The 15,406-nt window shown below is 34.8% G+C and overlaps 2 protein-coding genes across 3 annotated transcripts; both read right to left on the bottom strand.

Annotated features, from left to right (window-relative positions):
• Positions 1–2,695: 2,695 nt before the first annotated feature.
• Positions 2,696–8,907, bottom strand: LOC120495318 (prolyl 4-hydroxylase subunit alpha-1-like). 2 transcript variants are annotated; one of them, XM_089131089.1, is made up of 13 exons: positions 8,765–8,907; positions 8,323–8,413; positions 7,952–8,220; positions 7,653–7,856; positions 7,407–7,537; positions 7,134–7,310; positions 6,334–6,389; positions 6,081–6,174; positions 4,272–4,322; positions 3,997–4,035; positions 3,804–3,872; positions 3,618–3,714; positions 2,696–3,229 (listed from the first exon to the last, which is right to left on the bottom strand). In XM_089131089.1, the coding sequence occupies exons 1-13, from the start codon at positions 8,841–8,843 to the stop codon at positions 3,159–3,161; spliced, it is 1,428 nt and encodes a 475-aa protein (XP_088987215.1). In that variant the 5' UTR covers positions 8,844–8,907; the 3' UTR covers positions 2,696–3,158. The 2 variants fall into 2 exon arrangements, with proteins under 2 accessions (XP_088987215.1, XP_039550752.1); XM_039694818.2 differs by having other exon boundaries at positions 2,699–3,229; positions 7,653–7,874.
• A 1,259-nt stretch (positions 8,908–10,166) lies between these two features.
• On the bottom strand, positions 10,167–14,723 carry LOC120495319 (prolyl 4-hydroxylase subunit alpha-2-like). Its single transcript, XM_039694820.2, has 14 exons — positions 14,632–14,723; positions 14,118–14,214; positions 13,721–13,878; positions 13,449–13,568; positions 13,143–13,364; positions 12,911–13,056; positions 12,647–12,823; positions 12,443–12,495; positions 12,190–12,283; positions 11,795–11,845; positions 11,232–11,273; positions 11,039–11,107; positions 10,866–10,962; positions 10,167–10,731 (listed from the first exon to the last, which is right to left on the bottom strand). Exons 1-14 carry the CDS (start codon positions 14,711–14,713, stop codon positions 10,670–10,672), a joined length of 1,470 nt encoding a protein of 489 aa, XP_039550754.2. The 5' UTR covers positions 14,714–14,723; the 3' UTR covers positions 10,167–10,669.
• Between the last annotated feature and the right edge of the window lie 683 nt (positions 14,724–15,406).

Consider the following 15,406-nt stretch of genomic DNA (forward strand, 5'->3'; position numbering starts at 1 on the left):
TGATTGGTTTCTGTTGCATCAGCGGCCAATGGGTTGCGGCTCAACGTTTAAAAAAATGTGTGATTAACTGGGCATAGCATTGCTATTAAAGCAAACTGTGCGATTTCAGCAAAGTTGTTTTTCTGTAAACGCTCTTTCTGTATGTCGGTTATTATTAACTATGGCAGAAAAATATTTTATAATTATTAAATCAATATTTATATTTATATTGATTAGCTCTATAAAATCTACTATGTTTTTTTATTTGAGATATATTGAGGGTCATTTGTTTTGTGTAGATATTCATGTATGTATTACATTCATTTAATTTACCGTTGTGAATATCCGAGTGTATGGTTAGTTCCGTGCGACTGACACTAGGGGGCGAAATGCGACAATCGTATGCGAATGTCGTGTGTGCAGTGGAAAGGCGGCTTTACATTGATAGAGAGTAGATTGCATGCGTGGATTTATTCACACATTATCCACCTTATTCTGCTCTAAACAATGCGCGCTACCATGACGACGACTCCGGTTGCCAACTTCCGGTTAGTTTCTGGTCTATGCTCATCATCTTTTATCATAATCATCTCTCTTTTTTATTTTAAGTTGATACATTCTCAATAAATGGTTGAGAGCAAAGCACTTTATAAATTTGACACTATACGTCTCTCCTCGGGTCATTTTGACACAAAATTCATTTTTAAAAATTGAGTGTTCATTGGAGTGGTAGACCTTGTCAGATTTTTCTCACGTAAAAATGTGATTGTGGTTGTAACAAAAATAGTAACAAACCCTTCCCTCGCAGGCCAATTTGACCATTTGAAGAATGTGCTTGTTAAAGGTGCAATGTGTACAAATGTTGAGTATCTATTAACAGAAATGCAATATGTGATCCATAACAATGTTTTCAGTAGTGTATAAAGAACTTACTTAATACACCGTAATGTTTTTTTATTATTAGAATGAGACATTTATATCTCCATAACCGTGGGCACCCCTTCTGTGAAGGTCGACATATTGTGACGTCATGTTTCTACCGTAGCTGAACGCGAACACACAGCGCTACAGAACGCTTTTCGTCACTACCTTGAAAGAGAAGCAGCAGTAAGCTAGAAGCAAGCCATAAACACCGTGAGTACTGACTTTTCCCTTGTGAGTGGTGTAAAATATGTGTTTGGGATTGTTTCATGTAACTTAGTTCTCCCTCGCTGTGTTATGGGTTTGTTATGTGGGGATAAATGTGCTTTTACGTTCGTGAGACAGCTGATTAGTACTCATGTCATTGACCATAAAACAGTGTGTTACAGGAATCACTAACCCGTCGATCTTGTAGATCTAAGTCGATCGCGAAGAGTTTTCTAAATTAGAGAAAAACCCCTATTGTGTGTTTGGTGTCTATGGGATGCGGAGGTGCGCACGCTGTTACAATCATGTCTTTTTTGCTGCACGCACCTTTGGGCTCATGCGGATGGGGCGAGTATAAACAAGGCTTTATGCTTAAACAGTTCAGCCATAGTAACAGCTCATATTAGCCAGCTAAACTTTTACTACCCTGTTAGAAAAAATAATAGCTGCATAGTTTCATGTTGTTCTTCTCCCTCGCTGTATTATAGGTTTGCTATGTGGGGAGAAATGTGCTGCTGGTTACGTTTGTGAGACAATCAGCTGATTACTATTATTATATTAAATTATATATTAAAACCCTTGATCCTCACCTGACTATGGCTTTGTAATCTGTATCCATGATGTGGTTTATAATGGACTGTGGTACAGAAACAGTGACAATGTTACACACTCTTGGCTTACTCTGGCTATTCTCTGCTGTCTCAGATGACGATGTTTGTCCCGTTTTAGCAACCGTAGCTTCTTCGAAAGGGAGGGCTGAGCAGTGGGTTGAGCTCTTAGTGCAAACTCGCAACCGAACCACTAGATGTCGCTAAAAAGCACACACTGCACCTTTAAATTTTCATTATTGTTAAAATATAGTAATTTAGATCTCAAAATAAATAATGGGGAAAAAAATTAAATGTAACGATATAAGCTTTCTCAACAACAAAAAAAAAGGCTTCCATAGAAATGCTCATTAAAATAATGGTGCCAGTGCCAGTTTAGCCATGTTATATTTTTTCCCACATGGGGTCAGCAGAGACAGCCAACGCATGACTTTTTAAACTGAATTTAGCATATACTGCAGTTATTTTGTTTTTAAAGAATGTGAAGAACATGCTTTTTAAAATATGTAAGTTTAGAGATCTATAAAAAACAGTAAAAAAAATGTTTTAATTAAAAATAGAATGAATGATATAAGCTCTTTGGACAAAAACAATGAAGCTTAATTAAAGCTTCGGGTCATGACTCGTGAGGGAAGAATGTGTAATTCAGACACAAGGAGAGTAATAAAGTATGAAGTTGATTAAACTATTGGTCAGCTTCACCTTTGTACTCCAATATTAATTCTAAGTTTAAGGAACTCCAATATATGTGCAAACAACTGAAGTTTCTTAGTATACCTACAACTTTAAGGCAGTCAGGTTACAAATTATTTTGTGTTTAATCAGCTAGTTGAGGCCACCATTTTACAAGAGGAAAAATATGTTGTAAATCAAATCTATGAAATAAAATTAGAGGCTTTTAACTGATCTGACATCAGAGTCCAACACTCAAATGTGTCACACAAGAGTTACATATTTTAATATCTGAACAACCAAATTCTGTATTCTGAAGTTTATTTTTATTTTTTTAATGAAAGATTTGACCAATACAGACTCTAAATATAATAACATTGCAAAACCAATCGGAACCCTATACCCTTACTGAGCTTTGACAGACACGAAAGCACAGCACCTTTCTGCAGTGCATGTGAGCTAAAGGGTTCTGCCGGTGAAGAGATCACATGGACTTGACTGTGTTCTGAGATCCAGAGAAATTGGCTCAGCTGCATCGAGAGAAGGGCAAGATATAAAAAACTCAACTGTGATCTGAGGCAGTAATAGTGACAGTGAAATATACGGTTACAAACAGCAAAAGTTGATATGACACATCTGTTCCAGATCCTGCCTACATTACTGATACATAATAAATATAACATGATACAGATAGAGTACCACTTTCTCTGTAGGTGTGTTAAAACATTTATAGATACAAATATCTTATGATTGCAGGCCTTGTAGAGTCCTTCACTCCCAGTCTGACAAAGAACAGGGGCTCCTGAATTCCTGTCCAAACCCACTTATCCATTTATTAGCCACTGAAAAAAAACAAACAAACAAAAAGCTTCATCCGCTTTTCTTTTCAAATGATTCATGACTGAATTGATTTTCTCCTCAAAGACAACAACTGTTATAAAAAAAGCTGTTCACAGTATGATTCTTTGGTTCAAGAATACCATACAATAGAAAAAAGGGCAGTAATATATTTATCTTATAAAGTACATTCACAAATAAGATGCTTAGATTAAATTAATTTGTATTTTGATAAATCTACATACAGTATATGCAATGTCTTATGAATATAAAATTTAGATACATTAATGTACATTTATACATTGAAAATACACATCAAAAGTTTCAAAATAATGTCATCAAATCAGCCAAATATATTTTAGATTTATCAACCTAATTTATTTAAAAACCTACCCCATTTGTTACCCATTAGCACAGGGCATCCAGCGTGCAACGTATTCCAATTCCTTTCGCCATTTCTGTGGAGATTGTACCAAAACACGGCTGAACCCTGCAAGAACAGAGAGAGGATGCTGAAATTATTCTATTTAATTAGTACTTCAATTATCCTTTTATAAATCACAGAAATGAGGGGTTTACCTTTTTTGGCTGGACTGCAACTCCAACTTTAGGGAAGACAGTGGCGCCCCCTATCTCCACATCACTCAACTACAGGAAAACATTTATATGGATAGTTACACATATGTAATATTAATAGCTGTAATAGAAATACTGTTTAATGTCATTAAGGCAAATTGTTTTTCTGACAGCTGCACTTACACGGTCAACTTACATAAATGAGAAATGTAGCAATCCTGTCATTCTCTATCCCCTGTGAGGTCAAACATTCTTCAGTTAGTTTGTCATGATTTGAATGATCATCATGTAATCTAGTAAAAAGCCTGTTGACTCAAGAAAGTGGGTGGTAGTAGTAGTAGTAGTATTTACTTTTCAAACTGGACAGTGGTTTGTGCAGGCATTTTAATTTATTTTCAAAGTGGATAATTAAATGATTACTCATGAACCAATGCTGATGCAAAATTGATGCAATGTTTGTAGTGCACTTACGAATGCATCAAGATGCGGTTCATATCTTCCACCAATCCCATAATTCTGAACCTGGAAAATGATTGCATCACTCATGAATCACTATTGAAAGAGAAACTGTTAACACTCCAATGTTTCACATGGAAAATGCATGTTTATCTCCACTTACGAATTCAAGAGTGATAAATCAGGTGAATAAAAATTAATTATAAATACTTTCAGCTCCCAAAGCTTATATTGTAAGCCACTCCTTGGCAAGAGATATTAGAAAAACAAAGCAAACCAATGTTCACTGCAAAGAGTTAAGTAGTTAATCATGTCTTTTAAAAAAAGGCTTTCTGAAACAGATTATTAACACCAGGATCACGGAGTCCTACGGAGGCGTATTGCATTCACTTGAAGAAAAAAAAAAAATCTACTCTGTTTTTCTGAATTAACGAGTTAATTTTTCATGAGAAAAAAAAAATTGCTCTGTTTTTCTGAATTAACGAGTTAATTTTTCATGAGAAAAAAAAATTTGCTCTGTTTTTCTGAATTAATGAGTTAATTTTTCATGAGAAAAAAAATTTCTCTGTTTTTCTGAATTAATGAGTTAATTTTTCATGAGAAAAAAAGTTTTTGCTCTGTTTTTCTGAATTAATGAGTTAATTTTTCATGAGAAAATTTTTGCTGTTTTTCTAAATTAACTCATTAATTCAGAAAAACAGAGCAAAAAAAAAAATCCATTAAAAATTAACTCATTAATTCAGAAAAACAGCAAAAAAAAATTCTCATGAAAAATTAACTCGTTAATTCAGAAAAACAGAGCAAAAAAATTTTTTTCCTCATGAAAAATTAACTCATTCATTCAGAAAAACAGAGCAAAACATTTTTTTCTCATGAAAAATTAACTCGTTAATTCAGAAAAACAGAGTAGATTTTTTTTTCTTCAAGTGAATGCAATACGCATCCGTAGAGTCCTGATCTAAAATAAACAAGATTAATTTAAAACCAGCTGTGCTAATCTGAATTAACATGACCTAGGTTGCCTATAAAACATGGAATCTTATTGTATGGCAGCAGAAAAAATGGACAATTCCTCAGGATAACAAGAGGAAAAAAAGAATTTTGTTGATAGGCCTTATACGGTTCAAAAGTTATTAGCATAATAAAAGTGAAACTTTGGACAGTTGGTGGCGCTAGAGGGAATGAGTTAGAGACACCAAAATTGGTGTATTTAATGTTGGGACTGTCCTCTATCAGAATCCCCAAAAAAAAAAAAAAAAAAAAAAAATCAACTTTCCCGCAAACGGATCTATGGGCTGCCATAGACGCCCAGTCGGAAGAACAAAGAAGAACAATAAATATAGATGCAAGCAGCCATTACCGGGGCCAAGCGCAAGAAGCAGCAACATTTACCAAAATGGCTAGGAGTGGCAGACCAACTGCAGCAAGGAGCAATTAAAGGCATTTTAAGAGAACTTTGGGCAAATGGCTAAAAAAAACATTAGCTTTTAAGATGATTTAATATCTTATCACTTTTGACAAATAGGTGGCTCAGTTATGAAATCGATACGTTGTGATCAGAGTGAGATGACATATTAATATAATGGGGAAGTATTAATTAGGAGGAAAACACTCTGAGAAGGATTTGAACCAGGGTCTCAAGCACTGAAGGCAGGCACGCTAACAAGGATGTAGGTCTCTAGCATCAGACACTAGAAAAGTGAAGTTTACATGCACAACTCTAAGCTTGCATACAGTACTGTGCAAAAGTCTTAGGCATGCTACGCAGGCATAGCTGACAAAAGAAAACATAAGCTGTCTGCTTTCTTTCTTACTGTGACGTACAAGCAGTGGTTCAGCTGTTTCCATGGATAGTCCCGTGGCATCTCCAATCATTTGACTGACACCAGCTTCCACAGGGTCAACGCTTAGAAAAACACTGAAAATACAGTGATGATTATTCTTTGCATAGCAGTATTTTTACATAATATTAAACCGTTTTAGGCACACACTTGCTAACTCTTATAGTGTTTTTTTGTATTAAACTTTTTAACCACGCATCATGTAGTTTTAAGTTTTATTAAAACCAGAATTAAACCTTTGAGAAACGCGTAGTTTTGAGATTCCATCTCGATTAACTTCCGATCTAGAAAGCTGTGGGCAAAAAAAAAAAACAGGAATGAACTGTCAAGTATATCTGGCTAAAAGTAAGTGAACATCACAATTTGGTTTGCTTTCTGAGCATTTAGTTTCAAAATCATTGGCTCTGATTTTGGATGAGGCCTGTGTGCCGGCTCCAATGTATCTCAAATGTGTTCAGAGGGATTCAAATCTGGGCTTTCTAAAGATCAGCCAAGTTCTTCACACAGACCTCAATGAATCATTTTCGAGATGGACTTTACATGAAGCACACAAATCTCTACAACCAAGGTTTAAATTAGTACATTTTTTAAGCTTAATTGTACGAAATTTGACTTTCATTCAAGACTGGTCAGAAATAAGATTGATTTTCAGTTTTAGATTTTTCTCAAGGTTTACGAATCAAAAGATATAGACATATTGTCAAATAAAAAAAAAAAACTATAGAAATGTGTGCAAATTAAAACAATGAAAATAAATAGCTGGCACTATATTTTAGGAGAAGGGTCCATAGCAAATTGTTCATATTTTTACAAAAATTTGAAACCCACCAATCTAGAATCGAATTATGTCATAGCATTAAGACTAGTCTTCCCTGGAATTAAGTGGCCAAGCAAACATGTTCATTTGAAATCGATGTCCACTTACATTTGCCCATTGAATAGTATAATAATAGTACACCATCAACACTTTAACAAGAAATAACATTCGAAATATACGGTCAACAACAAAATATTTGTGTTGTGTGTGTGTGTTAACTTGAGGTCTGGAGATATTCTTTAGGATCTCCATCTCCCTGTCTGATATGATGTCATGATATCTGATGATGCGAGGCTCGTCCCACTCCACTTCCTCTTTCACTGGTGCGTACATCAGTCTGGGGTTTCCTCCACCTGTGCTGTACCTACAGGACAGCGCCCTCTGCCTCTTGGAGATCTGATTTGATAAAATATAATAAACTTCCAAACACACAAAGCTTCAAAACAACTATGTAATGTCATGTCAAATGAGGATTTAAATTTTGTCACTTGCCGTCTCATCAACGTCTCCTCTGCACAGAGCCTCATAGTTACTTGACTCTGTGTTCAGTGGAAATATGTCAGGGTTGCTCTGTAAGTGAAGGAGTCTGTTCAGCTGAACTCTGGCTTCATCATTACTCGGATCTGAGGAAATGATGGTTAAGACGTGAATCACAACAATTTAGCAAAATTGTCTGCCAAACTCAAATATAAAAATATTAAATGAAATGCTATTAAATGCAGGACAGAATGACCTCACCCAGAGTTAGAAGCCGTTGGCTGAAGTAGATTGCCACAGACAGGCTGCCAAAATGATAGACTGAGGAACTAAGGAAACGGAGTAACTCTTCCTCAGTGGTGGTTGAGTTTTCTGTTAATCGGTCCAGACTGTACAGAAACCAGAGGAATGCGTGCTGGAATTTGTCCTCGTCATAAGCGACCAACCCTACATTGAAAGCCTCATCTGCATTTAGAGACGTTTCTGTTACAGAAAAGGCATAAATCAGATCGGAAAAAAATGAAATCTTCAGTGAAACTGCATTGGTGCAAAACTTTTACCCTTTGTGATGTCTTCTGGGTGGAGTTTGTAGATCTCTTGCAGTCTGATCAGTCCTGAAGCTGCACCATCCAAGTCCTCCAGCGGTGGGATCATTGAGTCCAACTCTTGATTTTCTTCACACTGAGTAAGATTCGGCTGAATGTGTTTTGTAATATACATCAAATCATTTCTCATTTGTCTGAGGAGTCTGTAAGCTGCCACAGGGTCTCTCACAGCTTCCTCTGGGTTCTCAGAGTTGGAGTATGAAAGCAGAAGATTTGGAAGAACGCTGAATGAAGACAGGGGTTCCTCAAAAGTTAGAAAATTTATTTAATAACATAATCTAAAACATACATACAAGATTGTTAAACATCAAAATAAGTGTCTTCACCTCTTCGTTGTCTCTACATTCTCAGCATCAACACACTGACTGAACACCTTCAGAAGGTCTTTCGTCTTCCCATATAGTTGTGCAATTTGATCTATAAAAAAATCTGCACTTTATTGTCAAAAGGCATTTGATTTATGTATAATTTAAGTTTTACATCATTAAGAGGTATTATGAAGTTTATTAGAAACCAAAGAGAGGGTTGAGATTGTTTAGTCAATTAAAAGTGTAAGAGTAACTATAACGTTATGAGTTCATGTGTTAAAATTGTGGCAAAGAATGTGGTATAGGCTATTGTTCATTTTTGATAAAAAGACATGAAAACAAAGGCTTACGATCACCTTGTAACAACAATGTAAAAACATTGAGAAATAACGACCAAACAATGATGAAAAAACTAAACAAAACATAAAGAATAGCCTAGATATTGAACTGAAACAATAACCTGTTGATGAGAAGAACTCATGTCCAGCATCAGCACAGACAATCCAAAAACACACCATAAACAGTTCCTTCACTGCCATTATCACTTTATCAGACCTTCAATATTCAAACCGCAACGTGTGTTTGTAATTGAGCTTAAATACCGAGTTCTCTCATAAAACTCTAGATGGCGCAGGCTGATAGGTCCTTACCATGGTCCTTACATCGTTAAGCCTACATTGCGCAGCTGGTGTCTGATACATTCAGCGGCCAATGTGCAAGAGTGTCGTCACCGTGAATAGATTTAAAAAAAAAAAGATTTAAAATAGATTTGGCAATATATCTGAGGTGGTATATTTTTACAGGCTGCCGAAATTAAACATTTATGTTTTTAAACAAACACGATGATTACCTATAATTAACCCGGATTAACCAAAGGCTATTTATATTTAGCATTCACAGGCATATTTGCACACCCCGACGTCGAATCGCTTATAAACAGGAAACATAATTAATAACATAACATTCCTGACTGCATGCCAATATCAATGAATATGTGCTAAGTTGTAAGCAACACATAGCGAGTTTAAAGTAAACAGATCATTAACAGATCAGTTAATTAACAGATCATTTCGCTAGATAAGACCCTTATTCATCGTCTAGTTTCGTTTAAAGCCCTTGAAGCTGCACTGAAACTCTCATTTGGACCTCGAACCGTTTGGTTCCCAATGAAATCTATATATGGAGAAAATATGCAATGTTTTTCATATATTTGTTTAAATAACAGGGACATAATACAACCAAACAGGAAATAATCAGAGGACAGGGACCAAAGCAGAAATCAATATAAAACCACACAAAACAAAACAACATGACAGTCATGGCACATCACACAATATTGACTTTTGTTTCTTGTAGCTACTTGCTACAAATATACTTTGAAACTTTCATGTTGCATGATTGGAGACAGCAAAGTATAGGCTAGGCCTACTGTATTATCAAGGCCAACTGGCATAGTGTACTTTTTATTGTATTTTTTGATGAATGCTGCATGCAATTATAACCACTCCTGCATCACAATCTGACTAATTCTGAAACTAAAAGTTAAATGAATGATTACGTTACTGAGCGTAAGGATAATAATGATCACACCACAATAATGTTTGAAATATAATATGCACAAGTATGTTCAGCTTTGCAATAAAATCTTTTCTGTCTGTTGACATGTAATTCACTAAGACTAGATTGCTGAAGTTAAACTTAGCCTATCGAAATGTTTCCCTTTGGTCTTGTATAAGATTTGCGTCTGTGTGAGAAAAAGCAGTAGACTCTGCGCCGGCCTGCATTAGAAATGATGTTACAGAATTCACAGATTCAGTTTAGCAAACATTTATATCTATAAGTGCTGGAATCCGTATGACTTTGCATGCATGTTTGTGTTAAGTTATTGTAGATGCAAATAGTATTCATTTATTCATAATTGATACTGTCTTTAAAATCTTGCAAAATTTTGATTGTTGGTATATTGTGTGTGTTGCTGTGAGAGTTGGTATAGACAGACAGTCCTGTTCTCTGCGTGTGAGATTGTAACTTTACAGACATGCTAACCATAAACATACTTCCTTCTAGTACAACATTCACAAGTACACATGCCACAAAACTCGTAAAACTGACATCTTGCTGAAACTTCATTTTACTCTATTGCACTTGTTTTGTTTTATTGGACAGGTTTTTTTTTTAACATTACTGCCACTTAGACAGTAAATCACAGTAAAAGTTATTACAATACTCTATATTACAGACATTATACAATGCATACATATTTGAATAAATATATAATACTTATACATAATAAAGATAAAAGATAGAGAACAGATATGTCAATAGTACAGAATAAACTTAATATGATTTTACATCACAATGTCTTTCACTCCCAAGAACAGGGTCTTCTGAACTCCTGTCCAAACTCATGGATCCATTTATTAGCCACTGAAAAGAGACCAAAAAAATATTGCTCAATGTCATGAAATTGAATGAAATTTAGTATAATTAACATATTTGTTATGGTAAATAGATACATTATAAGAGTAATCAAAGCCAGTAAGAATTAAATAAAAACCTACCCCATTTATTACCCACTAACACAGGGCATCCAGCATGCTCTGTATCCAAATCCAAACTGCCATTCTTGTGGAGGTTGTACCAAAACACAGCAGAACCCTTTAAAAGCAGGGGATGGATGAATTCATTTTACTTAAATTATTCTAACATACTTTACCACATAGATCAGGTTTACCTTTTTTGGCTTCAATGCAACTCCAACTTTAGGAAACACGGTGGCGCCCCCTATCTCCACATCACTCATCTACAGCAGAGCACATAAATTATTGTTCATAATGACTGAATAAAACAGGTAATATGAAAATAAAGTAACTTTTAAGCCTTGTAAACCCCTAATGTTTAATAATTAAACAGAAGCCAAGACTTACATAAATTAGGAACGTAGCAATCCTTCCATTCGTACTACCATCCTGTGAGATCAAACATTAAGTTATCTTATGATTTAATTGGTCAATATGTAATCAAGCTCTCATTGACAGAAGACTTTGAAGTTCTAAGAGCAAATGAGCATTTTCGAGCAATGGGTTCTCTCTGGGTTAAAGGGTTAGTTAAAGTCTAGGTGTAGGCCAATATGACATTCTTCTTTCAGACTAATAGGAGTTATATTAAAAAATGTCCTGGCTCCTCCAAGCTTTATAATGGTTTATAATATAGTATATATATATATATATATATATATATATACAGCTTTATTATTTCTGTTTATTATAAGTGCAATCATCCATTATGCCCTGGCAGGGTTTAATACTCCGGTACAGGTGGACTTAAAAAAGAACAACAAGAAGTCTAACATAACTTGTCACATCCAAACACACTAGATGCCAAAAGCAAACAAAGAGACCACAGACCTTATTTAACTCCAGAGGGAATCCAAATACAGGGTTGGCCAACACATTTATTTAATATATTTATTTAAACAAAGATATCTTACCCATGCATCAAAATGCGGTTCATATCTGCCACCAATCCCATAGTTCTGAACCTGGAAAATGATTGCACCACTATTGAAATTAAAATTTCAGGTAAAACAACACCTTCACAGGTAATACATCACAGGAGAAATAAATGTTAATCCATTGAAGAGACCTTGATATCCATTGAAATCTGAATATAAAGTGGTTGTTTAAAAATGTAGCCTAATATCAGCCCTCAAAGAGCTTATGGCCTCTGCATGCTACAAAAATTAGACTAAACCAATGTTGCCTTGAAATCTGAAATGGTTAGTGATCTGTATATTTAGAGTGCAAATCGTTATTAAAGAGTTCTCTATTTAAAAATATGCTGCCTATGCATGAACAGGTGATTTCTTTCTTACTGTGACCGTACATGTAGATTTTCAGCTGATTCCACGGAGAGTCCTGTGATGTCTGCAATATTCTGATTGATACGAGCAACAGTGTTGTCTTCCTCTAGGAAAACACTGACAGGGGAATGATTTCAGCAACATTTGAACCATATTGTAAACGTTTTGCCATTTCTCTTCCCAAAACAAGTGTGAGACTGAAATTGTTAATTAGTTACTAAAATAAGAAATTTCAAATAACATTAATGCTTAATTTTAATTTTAGGAGATTATCACCTTTGAGAAGTACGGATGTTTGTGACTCCCTGTTTAGTCTTCGACCTAGAAAGCTAAAGTAGAACATCAAATATAGATTGTCTTCAATAGAAATAAGTTGCCAAGCCAAATTTTAAGGGATTCTAAAAAGATTCGAATAGTGACAAGTAAATAGTTAAATGTTTTTTTGATGTGTGTGTGTGTGTGTGTATTTTAGATATTCACTTGAGGTCTGGAGATATTCTTTAGGATCTCCATCTCTCTGTCTGATATGATGTCATGATATCTGATGATGCGAGGCTCGTCCCACTCCACTTCCTCTTTCACTGGTGCGTACATCAGTCTGGGGTTTCCTCCACCCGTGCTGTACCTGCAGGACAGCGCCCTCTGCCTCTTAGAGGTCTGATATGAAAAAATATAATAGACTCAAAGATTCACATTGACTGTTTCATGTTAAATGATTAATTAAATTGCAAACACTGTACTTGCCCTCTCGTCAACCTCTCCTCTGCACAGAGCCTCGTAGGAGTTATTTGACTTTGTGTTCAACGTAAATATGTCAGGATTTGAATTTCTCTTGAAGCGAAGGTGTTTGTAAAGGCTCAACTCTACTTTGACTTCGTCATTGGTTGGATCTGAGGAAAAGAAGCTCATGACTTCCATAGTCCATGCAACCTAACATATAAAATATTTCTATTAAACTTTGTCACCATGACCTCACCCAGAGTTAGAAGCCGTTGGCCGAAATAGATTGCCACTGGTAGGCTGCCAAAATGATAGGCGGAGTCACTAAGGAAATGTAGCAACTTTTTCTCAGTAGTGGTTGAGGTTTCTGTTAATCTGTCCAGACCGTAAAGAAACCAGAGGAATGCATGCTGGAATTTGTCCTCATTGTAAGCGACCAACCCCATATGATAGGCTTCATCTGCATTTAGAGACGTTTCTGAGAAATGTGAAATGAAAGCATCAATCAGATTGGAACTTTAAAAACTAAAAAAGTGAAACTGCATTGGTGCAGATTTTTCACCCCTTGTGATGTTGTGCGGGTAGAGTTTGTAAAATTCTTGCAGTCGGATCAGTTCTGAAGCGGCATTATGCACGTCCTCCAGCTCTGGGATCATTGAATAATCCAGCAGTGTCTGATACTCTAAAGATTTTCAAAAACAAGAACAGATCCAAACAACTGAAACGTTTAATAAAATAGCTTGAACGGTTTCATCATCATTCACCTTAATCTCTAGATTTGTAGTATTTCTAATAATAATAAATGATTACATGTTTTAGTTAAAAAGCTCTCACCTTCATAATGACTCATTTGAGTGTATTTGACAATAGTCAACCAATCAATTTTCACTCGTCTGAGGAGTTTGTAAGCTGCCACAGGGTCTCTCATGACTTTCTCTGGGTTCTCAATCTCAGGGTCAAGGTATGTGAATAGTTGAAGAACCAGAAGAACACTGGATTGAAGTTCATCAAAAGTTAAAAATAATGTAATAACATGTTTCTTGATCTAAAAACACATGCCTGCAAGATTGCTAAATGTTCACAGCTGGTTTCACCAGGTTATTGCAAATTGAATTAATAAATACAATTTTATTTATAAAAATAAACTTTTTTATTTATTTATTTTTATGTAATTCAATAAATTGAATTACATAAAAATGCTTTGATGCTTTAGGGAACAAAGTGTTTTCACCTCTTCATTTTCTCTAAATTCTTTTCCTCTGCATCGATGTAAAGACTGAAGCTTTGCAGAAGGTCTTCCTTCTCCTTCAAAAGCTCTGCAACTTTATCTATAAATAATTATATTTGCACTTAATTTTTGTATATGATTATATAAAAAATGTAAACAGGTATTTCTATTGTATTTTCCATCCATAATGAAATATCTTTAGTACATAACCAAAGAGAAAGTTAAGAATTGTTTAGTCATTAATGAAATCGATAGCTAAAAAAGTGAATATTTGATTGTAAATCTCAAAATATGTGAGTAAATAAATGAAGATTTAATTATGTATGAAAAGTATTATGAGAAGTGTCTCACAAATAAAATGAATAAATAAAATCAGCACAAGACTGAAACAGAATAAAAGAAGAAGAGAAATAACGATATTATAAAAAATAAACAAAACACTAAAATAATGGCTAAAAAAGGAATAAACTCATAAATGAATTGAAATTAAACTGAATTCACATATAATTAATAATACCTGTTGATGAAAAGAATTCATGCCCAGCAGTGCAGAAAATCCCTGTTAACACCACAAATACTGTCAGTTTCTTTATGGTCATGATGAGACCTTCAGTTCCTCAAAACACAAAAAACTTGTATCTTGAAGTGAACTAGCGGAGCTTAAATACAGACTGTGCTTCCCTTTGAAAACACACCTGTATTACATCACCTGCCCTCATTTTGCAATTTCCCAGTACTGCAATCGGAGACCAAAAAACGAAAGCGAAACAACATTTGTGACAGTCATGATGCTCCAAGTGTTTTGTATGTTGTACGTAAATTAGATACATTCACAACAAGGTATAAAATGGCAAAGGGTAATTATAGAAGTGGAAATGCATCCTAATTATTTTTCATGTCCTGGGCCTTCTCTGATGTCCCCTAATAGCTGGAAAAACATTAATGTGTCCTTAAAAACATGTTTTAATTTAACACTTCATTGGCATAGCCTATAGAATTTTGTTAGTTATAGTATGTGAATGATAATTCACTAATTGCATAATTTGTATTATAGAACTGTATATTTCTGCCATACATTGCTCTGACAAAGTCATCTCTGATAACAGATTACTCTTAAAAGTAATATAGAAACATGCTTTCTATATGTTCTGTAAATCTGCTTTGAAACGTAGTTTTGAAACTGCATGAATATCTAATTGTGAAAAAAGTGCTATACAAATAAATATGAATTACATTTATTTGTCTGATACAATCCTTTGTGTGTTTTTTGTGCAGTCATTTTAGACTTATTT

Source organism: Pimephales promelas, chromosome 5 (assembly GCF_988280905.1).
Source record: "Pimephales promelas chromosome 5, fPimPro1.hap1.1, whole genome shotgun sequence".
Classification (NCBI taxonomy): Eukaryota; Metazoa; Chordata; class Actinopteri; order Cypriniformes; family Leuciscidae; genus Pimephales; species Pimephales promelas.